At 42.2% G+C, this 12,573-nt stretch overlaps 1 protein-coding gene and 1 long non-coding RNA gene across 2 annotated transcripts in view; one reads left to right on the top strand and one right to left on the bottom strand.

Annotated features, from left to right (window-relative positions):
* LOC132210579 (uncharacterized) overlaps window positions 1–10,935 on the top strand; it is a 28,953-nt gene extending 18,018 nt beyond the window's left edge. The window contains exon 3 of the long non-coding RNA XR_009446725.1: window positions 10,608–10,935. This is a non-coding gene — a long non-coding RNA (uncharacterized LOC132210579). The remainder of the gene's footprint in view (window positions 1–10,607) is intronic.
* The window catches only part of LOC132210577 (utrophin-like), a 100,656-nt gene that overhangs the window by 30,254 nt on the left and 57,829 nt on the right, over window positions 1–12,573 (bottom strand). The window contains exons 2-4 of the mRNA XM_059651522.1: window positions 5,949–6,106; window positions 5,510–5,676; window positions 2,171–2,282 (exon numbers count right to left, since the gene is read on the bottom strand). Of these exons, the coding sequence (XP_059507505.1) occupies window positions 2,171–2,282; window positions 5,510–5,676; window positions 5,949–6,106 (437 nt within the window). The remainder of the gene's footprint in view (window positions 1–2,170; window positions 2,283–5,509; window positions 5,677–5,948; window positions 6,107–12,573) is intronic.

Raw genomic sequence — 12,573 nt, 5'->3', positions numbered from 1 at the left:
GTCTTGCCTCCGCTGCTGCTCGCACTCAAAAAAGGATGGGAAGTAAATGCTGGCCCAGTTAGCGATGCCAATGGCCCAGAAACAAATAACAATTAAGTATCACCTATCTCCTCCTAATTCCAGTTTCTCATGCAGCACCATTCTGATTATTCTATAAAACCTGGTCTTTCTGTGGCAATGCTCAAAGCGACTCACAGTACTCATTTGTGATCAAATCACATTCTGCACAATATTAAGAGCCATCACTGGCTGATGAGTATGATTGCCCAGCTTGGAAATTCCATATCACAGGTCATGAGCTCTGTGCGGGTTGATTCGCCTCAACTAGAGCCACATATCTGACCACATGTTTAGGAGGTCTTTCAGTGTGATGGAAGTGGTCTTGGCCTTGAGAACACCAGCATTCCTTTCTCCAGTTCCTTTCCCACACTTCAACTTCTTGTCTGGTGCTGTTGAAGAATTATGTGCCTTCATACAGGAGATTCACCAAGTTGGTTTCTTCTGAATGGGGATATCCCATACTTTGACCTCGATGTAGTATTTCTTGAAGGAACATTTCAAGGTCTTTGAAATGCTTCCTTTTACTTCTTGATCAGATGCCTTCCTTGAGTTGGCAAAAATTTACTTTGGTAGTCATAACTTAGGCATCCAAAGTACATGGCCAGCCCAATGGGGTTTGTTTCAAATCATCATGGCATCAATGCTGATGCTAGGAGGTTTTTCCTCCTAGCTGATGTGGAGAATCCATGACAAAACTGTGCTGAAAGGGTCTTGAAGTGGCAGCTCTATGTTATCCAGGTTTCACAGTCATATAGAAGAGGCTGAACGATGCATGCCTTGAACTCAAGGATCTTGCGATCAGCACAGATGTCACAATTGTGCATTCTCATCCTCTGGAGTCCAAAGGTGCCACTCGCAGATTGGACGTAATGTTAGAATCTCTGTATCGATGTCAGCCTTAAAAGAGAGAGAGCGTCCCATCTAAGGGAAATGTTCTACATTTGGGAGGATTTCTCTATTAATTTTGATGAAAAGATGGGCCACAACTTGACAGATTGGTAAAGGATTTGAGTCATCTTGAGGTTCGAACACAGAACATAACAGCGCAGTACAGGCCCTTTCGGCCTTGATGTTGTGAAACCAACCTGAAGCCCATCAAACCTACACTATTCCATTATCATCCATATGTTTATCCAACGACCATTTAAATGCCCTTCAAGTTGGCAAGTCTACTACTGTTGCAGGCAGGGCATTCCATGCCGTTACTACTCTCTGAGTAAAGAACCTACCTCTGGCTTCTGTCCTATATCTATCACCCCTCAATTTAAAGCTATGCCCCACCGTGTCAAACATGGCCATCCGAGCCAAACGACTCTCACCGTCCACCCTATCTCATGCTCTGATCATCTTGTATGGTTCTATTAAGTCGCCTCTTAATCTTCTTCTCTCGAACGAAAACAGCCTCAAGTCCCTCAGCCTTTCCTCATAACGCCTTCCCTCCATACCAGGCAACATCCTGGTAAATCTCCTCTGCACCCTTTCCAACGCTTCCACATCCTTCCTATGATGCGGCGACCAGAACTGTACGTAATACTCCGAGTGCGGCTGCACCAGAGTTTTGTACAGCTGCAACATGCCCTCATGGCTCCGAAACTCAATCCCTCTACCAATGAAGCCTAACACACGGTATGCCTTCCTAACAACCCCATCAACCTGGGTGGCAAATTTAAGGTTGAGGCTAATTCTTCAGTATACTTCTGCAAAGGCCTTAAGGGAGATTTGAAGACTTCTGCGAGCGGAAATGACGTTGTGAACCACATACTGAAGTTCCAGAAGCGAGGTCAGTGTCATTTTCTTCTGTGATTTTAACTGGTTGAGGTGAAAAGGTTTTCCATCCATCCTGTTCAGGCCACTGGGAAGCTTGTTCTTGATGAGATTAAGAATGGTGGTGACAAAGCTGGAGAAAAGAGTGGGCGTGAGCCTCAACTTGACCTCAAAGAGCTTCTGCACAACATTGTATTTCTGGTATTGAAGCCTGATTTAAGCTGTTGGCCTTTTATCATTTTAGCAAACTACTTCAACTTTGAGGGCATATTGTATTTAAATGGTTAAATCCCTAAGTTTCCACAGATCGGAACAATTCTATCAAGTGGAACAATGTATTACTCACTGAAGTGCAGTACTCCACCATTGGGTAATGTAGCTTGTGCCCCTTGGATGTGCGTCCCGAAAAGAAACAGCTTCGGCAGATGTCATAATTTAAGTGTTTGAGGCTGCGGCACCTATTAAGGAAGAACAAGAAGTAAGAGAAATGTTCATTTTTGTTTGGATATTTTTAACCATCCAAGGAATGCAAGTTAAGTAGTTAAATTATGTATTTTTTTTTATTTTGAAGAAACGGCAAAATTGTGTGGGGAGAAGCAAATGCTAGGTCAGTCGAGGAAAACTGTCCCAACTCCCCCAGTCAATTTTCATAATGGGATATCCCATCCCTGGAATTATTTAAATTGCTTCTGCTCTGCAATGTTCCCATAGTATGGAAGGTTTTCATCTGCCATGGTGGCATAAACCTATTTAGAAGTAACCTTGCCAGAATCTTCCTGGAAAAGGTAAATCTGACGAGCAGCGATTGTAACATGTGAAGCTGTGAAGGCAACACTGAAGGAGGAGGACACACATTTTCAGCTCAGACAGCAGAAGGGAAGTACTCCAGGGAAAGAGAAGAAATAGCGAAGAAATAAACTGCAATAATGGCTGAGTCACAGTGGTATAGTGGCAATATCATTGAGCTAAATGCTCTGGAGAATGTAGGTTCATGTTCCAACACTGTAGCTGGTCAAATTTACATTTCATTAAAAAATACCCAGAACTAAAAGTTATTTCCAGCAACACTATCATGAAACTATCAACAAATGTTGGTAAAAACCCATCCGATTCACTCATGTCCTTTCGGGGAGTATTCGATTATCCTTACACCACTTCATGTGGCTGCAGAGCCACAGCAATGTAGGTAGCTCTGAACCACCCTCCCAGCCATCCACTCAGTTCAACGGCAATTAGTGAAGGACAACAAATGATAACTTCACCAGTGATAGCCAAATCCCTTGCAAGAATGGAAAATGTTCTCTTGAAATGGAAGGACTTGATCAATGTAGTGTGAAATTATCAACAGATGAATGGATAGAACTGCATACAGAATGTAGGTCATCAATACGATGAGATGGTGCAAAACAGAGGATATTGCCTTCAGGATTCCTGTCATGAAGCCAAACTCTGAGACTCAGCAAGCACTCAAATGTGTGAGCAGAAACTAAATAGCCATGAAAACCAACATAAAAGTACAAACAGCAGGCTCTTAAAATTTTTGGAGATATGCAAGGCAATATTAAATTATGCACTGAAGTGGTTAAGTTCAGTTAATCCTCTTGTAAATAGCACTGCTAACAGGAAACTCACTGTCAATTACAGATTAGTCCAGAATTTTCAAGGCAATAGATAAAGTGAAGCAGAATACCAGTTTCCGTGAGGAACAAACATAATTTGGAAGTTAAAGGGATGAAAGGAATTACTTTTCTGAACAACATTCGGAAGAAACACAGACAGACGGTTGATTGAGAAGATGAAACATGAGAAGATGGTAAGGAAAGAAATAGATTTGGAAGCAACAGTGTGGTAGAATTATGGAAGTTCACTGGCCTCACGCAACATCAGGAACCAATACATTTGATCTTTAGAGAACAGAATGTCAGAGAAGGGGGGCTCTCTTCCCAAATGGTCAAGCTTACAAAATGTAGGAAAAAGGCTGCCTTCCTCTTGGTGCTTCTCACTGGATGAACACGCGAGGAAAGTTGTGCTGATTGGTTGCGGACCTATTGGTGGTTGGTTCATTCATATCAGGCAGATTCTCCAACAGCGGGTGAAGGTGTGGTCACAGTCTTCGCTCGGGGCAACTGAATCTATTCCTCTTCTTTGTTCTTTCATGCAAGTTCTGTGTTTGGATTCCTGATTGCGGCTACAAAATCTCCTATCTGTCCCTCGAACTGTCAAGTCTGCGATCACTCACGTCCTGTTTACCTCACCCTTTTCCGCCGTGTCCCAGAGCCAATTACACTTTACTTTAAAGTAATTTTAAGTCCAAATCACAGTAAAAGGAAGCCATTTGGTCCATCATGTTTGAACTAGATCTCCAAATACATATCACAAATTAGCGCCTTTTCCTTAACCTGCACATTATTTCTCTTTAATTAATCAACTAGTGCTTTCTTGCATCTTTTACTGAAACTGCCTCCTCTAGGAAATGCATTCTATAGACTGTGATAAAGCTATTTCTTACACTGCAGTTACTTCTTTAGTCAATCACTTCAAACCTCTGCATCTTATTCTCAATTCTGTCACAAGTAGCAAAGTCTTCCCCTCGTCTACTCTGACCAGACCTCAAATGATTTTGCAAGATTCAAAATAATCTCTTCTAAGTCTCAGCATCTTCGAGGAAAGCTGTCCCAATTCCTCTAATCAATTTTCATAATGAGATATCTCAACCCTGGAATCGTTATTGTAAATTGGTCCTGCTCTGTCTCTCTCCAACATTTTCACAAAGTTCCCTTCGCACGGAAGGTTTTCATTTGCCATGGTGGTATAAACCTATTCAGAAGTAACCTTGCCAGAATCTTCCCAGCAATGCAAAGGCTGGTGATCTCATGGTTCTTTGAGCAATCTGACATTTCTCCTTCAGTTTTGTACAAGATATGGCATCTTAAAGATTCTGTGAAATCCTGCCCTGTTCCTCACAGTCCATGAAAAGCTAACAGATCTTGGCCTTCAGAGTTAGGCCACCATTCCTCAAGCTTCAGATGGAATTCAATTGACTCCGGGTCGCTGTTGCTCTTGATTTAGTTACGGCAGTCATAGTTTCATCCACAGTTGGGCTCTCACTCCAGTTCTTCTTAGACAGAGAGTTGTTTGATCAGATCAATGGCAGTAACATGCACCTTCTCCAAGATGGCCAATCTTAGAAATGGAGGAGAATAGTTAACCAAAAAGGTTCAATTTACCCCTTAGAAATCCTGTCCAAATCTGCAATTTAATTTACTAGTTGTGGACAAGAAGTTTTATCGATCATTTAGCAACAACACAGCAATCACTTTCATAGGATGCACACACACTGATTACAGGACTAATAAAAAGGCCTTTCTGTAAATTCCCAATAATTGCAAATTACAGAACCAACCGGAAGTCGAGTCACAATCCGTTCTGAGCCACAGTGTCTGTGATCAATGCAACTGCGAACAAAATACCAAAAGCATGCAGCACTCACCTCTCACAAAAAATTAAGGTAAAGAAGTTGATACTTAATTTGTCCGAATTACTTCTCTGGTCCATGAATTTGTTCGGGTTTTGTGATGATCTCAGTTGTGTTGTTGACTGATGGAGTTTCTAATAGAACATCTAAAGTAAAAGCTTTCTTTAAAAACTAACTCCCTCTAACTTTCTGCTGGTTTGCACATCTCACCTGAAACCTACGAGTGGGTACTCTTTGCAGATGTTACACTTAGCCTGATGTTTTGCAGTTTCAGCAGCTGCCACACGGTGTCGAACAGGCAGCCACACCATGGACTGAGGCTCCAATCTCATCCACTCTACAAAGTGTTTAACATCAATCTCTGGTTTGTTCTGGCCCTAGAAGAAAATAAAAGATCAGCTGCATGATTAATTATGTCAAGTTTACATCCGCTATCCTCAGACATATCTAATACACTATCATTGGGGTTTCTGACATTGTTTTTATTAAATTAATGATTAAAAACATTGACTACTTGTCAACATGATAGCCTTGGATTAGTGGTGGTACATGTTGGCCTCTGGAACTAATTCAAACCGAAAATGAGCACAAAATTCATACTGGCAAGTAGACCCGCTTGACCTTCTGAAGTGGCGCAGAGCACACTTACATGTTGGAAGCAACTGCGGACACTTGGTTCAATGTTGCTGCCTCCAAATGAAGGTACCTCACCCAGCTGCCGAGGGATCTGGACTGCATTGTGAAGCAAAAGGCTCAGGCTTTGTTGGTCACATAATTCTGTGGGTTCAGCTCCTTGTTTGAAGAGGTCTGCAAAAGTTATCCATAAGAAAAAACTTGATATTCCTAAACTTAAGGGAGGTAGTTAAGAGTTCAATACATCCAATATATCTTCCTCAATTGCCTTGCTTTGTAAATTATCTTAAAACATTATTTTATGATCTTGATTGGCTATTTGCAAACAACTGTGGAAACAAAAACTTCTGTTTCTTGGCACCAATGGACAATGTATGTTGTATGATTCTCCAAGGAAGTCATTTCTTTCTTGATTGTAAATCTCAAACCTCTCTAATATCTCCTCGTTCTTTTCACAGAGATAATCTTTGTGTGGACCTGGAAAACATGGGCACTGTCCTCAATGAATATTTTGTGTCAATCTTTACAATGGAAAAGGACACTGCAAGTATTGATATCAGGGCAGAGGACCTAGGAACATCAGAAGTTTAGACATCGGAAGATGCAGCTGGTTTAGCAAATTTAAAAGTGGATACATCTACAGGCCGAACTGAAATGTATACCAGCGAGCAAGGGAAGTGAGGGAGGAGATATTTGGGCCCCTGTCAGCAATTTTCAAACACTTGTCAATCACACGTGAAGTCATGAAGGACGATGAACATTGTCCTACGATGAACAAATGGAGAGAGGAACAGACCAGGAAATTAAAGGCCAGTCAGAATAATCTCAGCACTGGAGAAGCTATAAAGAGGCATTCTTCGGGGTAGAATGTACTTCCATGAACTAATCAGGGATAGTCAGTATGGATTTGTTAAGGTGAGGTCACGTTTCAGAAATTTGATCCTTTTTTGAGGAGATGTTGGAGTGTTGATGAGCTTATGCATTCGATGTGGACTTAGTAAAGCCCCCCTTGGCAGACTGATCAAGAAAGCAACAGTCAACGGGATCAAAGGCAAAGAGGCACGCTGGAGCCAAAACTGGCTGAGGCAGAGAGCACAGGGTGATTGATGGTAGAGGGATATCTATTTGACAGGATGTTTGCTTTCAGTGGGGTTGTGCAGGGCTTGCCACAAGGGCCCTTGAAATTTGTCAACGAGATTCATCATTTTGGCTTAAACACAGTGTGTATGACCGTGTTGCTAGCGAATGACTAATTTAGTGAGGAGGATATCGACGGAATGGTCATGTAAATAACAGCCATGGGATCAAAGGCAAAGTGGTACACTGGACCCAAAATTGGTTGACAGACAGAAAGAATAAACTTCAGGAGGAGATCAGCACACTGGTCAGCTGGACACAGCAATTGGAACTCAACCAGGAAAAGTGTGAGCTGACGAACTCGGGAGGGCTAACAAGGCAAGGGATCACACTATGAAGGGTGTGATCCTGGACATTACTGAAAAAACCAAGATGCTGCCTGGGCTGGGGGTTCTCATGGAATCATAGAGTACAGAAGAGGTCCTACGGCCCACTAAGGCTGTGCCTCTAAAAACACACTGCGGCATATACTAGTCCCATTTTTACACACTAGACCATTCTCAAAAATATTATGCCATTACAAGTGCTCATCCAAGTACTTTTCAAAGGGTGTGAGGTTTCCTGTTTCAACTTCCCTCCCAGGCAATGCATTCCAGACCTTTACCACACTCTGGATGAAAACGATTTTCCTCAAACCTCCGCTAAATTTCCCGTGTTTCTCTTTAACATTATGCCCTACCGTTATTGATGATTTAACTAAGGGGAACAATGCTTTCTACTCAACCTATCTTTACCTCTCATAATCTTATATGCCTCTATCAGGACCTCCACTCAACCCCGAAAACTTCTCTGCTTCACAGAAAATAATCTGAATTTTTCCAGCCTTTCTTCACAGCTAAAATGCTCCAACATATGCAACATCCTTTTCATTCCCTCCAGTGCAATCACATCCTTCCTGATGGGTGGTGACCAAAATGCCACACACAACTCCAGCTGTGGCCTAACCAAACTTTTAAACAGCACAAAGTGACCTCCCCACTCTTACCATCTGATAAAGGGAGATGTCCCATATGTCTTTGTAACAACCCTTACTAGCCTGACCTGACCCCTTCAGGAATTTATGAACTAGCACCCTCGGATCCCTTTTCTCCTCTAAGGTTCCCAGTGTCCTGCTATGCATTAGATTTAGACTTAGGTTTTATTATCACACATATTCAATACAGGGTACAGGAGTGCAATGCCACCTCAGACGGTGCCATCTCAGGTACAAAGTACCTCGGTACGAAATTTCAGTTGCAAATGTAGAAAATTTATCCATCCTTCTTTACTCAGTCGTAGGGGAGTGGAACGCAAAGCCGGAGAGGGTAGTGGAGTCGGCCTCATTAGGGGCATTTAATCGGCCATTAGACAAGTACATGGATGACAGTATAAGGTAGTGGTGGAGGTGAGACAGACCTTAGGATGAGGGTAATAGTTCGGGACAACATCGTGGGCCGAAGGGCCTGTACTGAGCTGTACCGTTCCAGGCTCTATGTTATAAAAATAATTGAATACGTTAAAAAGTTCAGCACTACAGTCTTCTTAGTATAACAGTAGAAAAATAAAAACAAAAGTTTAAAAAGTCAAACATTACAGTCCTTTCTTAAGCCACGAGTTTTCAGACACTCTGACCGAGGCTTCCCCCATGACGGTTCGTATTCCCCTGCGCTGGGCTAAGGCCCGCCCATCCTTGCCAGTGGACTTCACTGCTGACTGCCGTTGCTGACCTCCATCGGGCACGACAGGCTTTGCCACATTAAGTACTCTCTTATCTTAATCCTTCTTCAGGCTATATCAATCTGCCACTGACCTGCCCATCTGACCGATGCCAAGATTGAAGCAGACAAGGGGAACTGGTAAAGATGTTTAAGATTTTGAAGGGCATAGAAAGGATAACTGGAAGCTGCTTTTTCCATTCGTAGACATGTCAATACACAGGGGGCATAGATTGAAGTTCACAGGTAGAAAGCTAAGAGGGGAGTTGAGGAGAACCTATTTTCCCAGTGTGGTGGGAGTCCTGAGCTCACTGACTGAAAGTGTGGCTGATTCAGAAAGTGTCTGAATATTTAAGTATTTAGATATTCACTTGTGTTGCCGTAGGCTCCAGGGCTATGAGCCAAACAATCAAAACGGAAAGCAATGTACTGTGAGTTCGATGCAGACAGATCTTTGTTGAGCAGTGCAGGAACTGCAGACCGCACGGCCTCCTCCTGTGCAAAAAACATCCATGAGACTATAATTACACAGCTTTTCTTTGAGGCATTTCTCCACTTGACTGATTCTTTGTAAATGCAAGGCCGATAAAATAAATCCTTTTCTTAAAAGCTTCCATCTCACTGAGAAAGCTTCAGGCCAATTTGATAATCTGCTCTCAAAAATCTGCTCATATTTTGATAGTTATGACAAATTCTACTATCAGGGCTGACACAATCCACAACATTCTAAATCAATCAATAATATTCCAGAAAGATGATCATTTGCCTATCCGACCAATTTTAACTGTTGCTTTAAAAAATAGAGAAATAAATCTGGATCTGTCAAAAACTAATCAGTTCTTCCTTGGACCATACCCGTACGTACCAGCTTTCAATGAAATATGCCCATTAGTTTGTGAGATACATTGCTGACCAACAGGACAACAAATGGGCAAAAACATTACCTCACATTCAGTGTTATCACTGCTGCAAGTGAGCAGTAGAGTCATACAGCACTTCCAAATCTTTTTCCCAGTGCGAATGATGAAAACATCATTGGTCACAAAAACAGCTGTTAAGGTTAGTGCCTTTGAGAAACAATAGCATCATACATATGTAGCGCATCATTTATCTTGCAGGAATGCACTGTGCACATTCTGCACAGACCAAGTTATGACTTAACACTCATCGTGGCAGTGACTAAATACAGAAATATACTAATACAGCAAACCTTTTGTTAAACAGCACCTGCGGTACCAGGAATGAGCTGAATAATCAAAAATTCCAGTTGATCAATAGGTCCACACACGCAAAAAACACACACTCAATAATAGGAACATAATGCATGGGATATACACATTGTATCAGTGATAATGGGAACTGCAGATGCTGGAGAATCCAAGATAATAAAATCTGAGGCTGGATGAACACAGCAGGCCCAGCAGCATCTCAGGAGAACAAAAGCCGACGTTTTGGGCCTAGACCCTTCATCAGATGAAGGGTCTCGGCCCGAAACGTCAGCTTTTGTGCTCCTGAGATGCTGCTGGGCCTGCTGTGTTCATCCAGCCTCACATTTTATTATCTGGGATATACACATCACTGTTCTCCCTCATTTACAGCATAAATGACTTCAGTAATGAGGCAACTTTGCCTCAATTAAAACTTACTGGCAGAGTGCCTTTTCACTTGCATCCTCACCATACATCACAAGATGATGAGAATACAGTAAACATCTGGTGTATAATTTTTGTCAGTTTATTGAGTGTGCTAGTTTGTTGAACAAAGTTTACATACAGTTAAATCTACAGTTTACATGTGTATCAGCAATGATAGATTTAGTACTGACACTTGTATTTTTCCTCCAGATGACCCTTGTAGAGTCACGTCAAGCCAATTTTCAAAGAAAGCACTCTGATTCTTCCACTCATACTTCTGGAAAAGGAAGTTGCAGAACGTCACTGACTGACTTTACTTATTTGAATACAGCGTAAGGTACATAGAACATCGAACAGTACAGGCCCTTCAGCCCACAATGTTGTGCCGAACTTTTACCCTAAACCTCAGGTCTATCTAACTCCACCCCTATCTTATATGACCATCCATATGCCTGTCTAATAGTCACTTAAATGCCCCGAATGAGGCCGACTCCGCAACCCACTCCAGCTGAAACAAAGATCTCTTTGAATTGTCATTTGTCACACATGTATTGAATCAAAAAACAAATTTCTCACTTCCATAGACTTCTGTAGCATCTTAATATGATTTGTGAAGATTAATACTTCACCCGATCATTTTATAAATACAACTTCAAACAAAATGCCACTATATGGAACTTGTATGTTGGTATTTGTGCAGATGCCAATTCAGGTTGTGTGATCTGTTTCGATGCAACGAGTGATAAACACTTCGAATAAAATGGTTGAGAGCAGTATATGTGAGATTTAATACCATGTTTAATCTACAGATAACTCATCTGCAGGTAGTTATTCATGAGACTCAACTGACATCATGTCTCAGGGGAGCTTGTGACCTCTGGGTTAGGTGTTGTTTGACCATTGCCTACTGGTCACTGGTTGAGAGGAAAGAGAACCACTAGCTGCTATCCATTTTCAACAAGTGATCATGATAATCTACCTGCGTTTCAATGTCCCATCAACATTCAAGAATTGTTGCTCGAAGAGGCTTCTGTGTAACAAACAGGAGCAGAATCAAGATCAACCTTGCTTTCCCTATCTGAACAAGCTGCCAACACCAGAAATATGGGACCGTCTTAATCATTCTTATACAATTAACTTTTACAGTAGACAACAGGTGCAGAAGTAGGCCATTCGGCCCTTCGAGCCAGCACCACCATTCGTTATAATCATGGTTGATCATCCACAATCAGTATCCTGTCCCTGCCTTATCCCCATAACCCTCGATTCCACTGTCTTTAAGAGCTCTATCCATCTCTTTCTTGAAACTATCCAGAGACTTGGCCTCCACTGCCTTCTGGGGCAGAGCATTCCATACATCCACTGCTCTCTGGGTGAAGAAGTTTTCCCTCAACTCTGTTCTGAATGCCCTACCCCTTATTTTTAAACTGTGTCCTCTGGTTCTGGACTCACACATCAGCGGAAACATGCTTCCTACCTCCAGAGTATCCAATCCTTTAACAATCTTATACGTCTCAATCAGACACCCTCTCGTCCTTCTAAGCCAGGTCCCTGTACAGCTGCAGAAGGACCTCTTTGCTCCTATACTCAATTCCTCTTGTTATGAAGGCCAGCATGCCATTAGCTTTCTTCACTGCCTGCTGTACCTGCATGCTCGCTTTCATTGACTTATGTACAAGAACACCTAGATCTTGTTGTACTTCCCCCTTGACCTAACCTGACTCCATTTAGATAGTAATCTGCCTTCCTGTTCTTGTCACCAAAATGGATAACCACACATTTATCCACATGAAACAGCGTCCGCCATGCATCCGTCCACTCAGCTAGCCTGTCCAAGTCACCCTGTATTCTCATAACATCCTCCTCACATTTCACACTGCCACCCAGCTTTGTGTCATTGGCAAATTTGCTAATATTACTTTTAGTGCCTTCATCTGTATCATTAATGTATATTGTAAACAGCTGCGGTCCCAGCACTGAACCTTGTGGTAGCCCACTGGTCACCGCCTGCCATTCCGAAAGGGACCCGTTTATCACTACTCTCTGCTTCCTGTCAGATAGCCAATTTTCAATCCAAGTCAGTATTTTGCCCCAAATACCATGTGCCCTAATTTTGCTCACTCATATCCTCTGTGGGGCTTTATCAAAGGCTTTCTGAAAGTCCTGGTCCACCCCA

This window comes from Stegostoma tigrinum, chromosome 15 (assembly GCF_030684315.1).
Source record: "Stegostoma tigrinum isolate sSteTig4 chromosome 15, sSteTig4.hap1, whole genome shotgun sequence".
Classification (NCBI taxonomy): domain Eukaryota; kingdom Metazoa; phylum Chordata; class Chondrichthyes; order Orectolobiformes; family Stegostomatidae; genus Stegostoma; species Stegostoma tigrinum.
The sequence above is the reverse complement of the archived record's forward strand: the minus strand, read 5'-3'. Positions and strand labels throughout refer to the sequence as shown.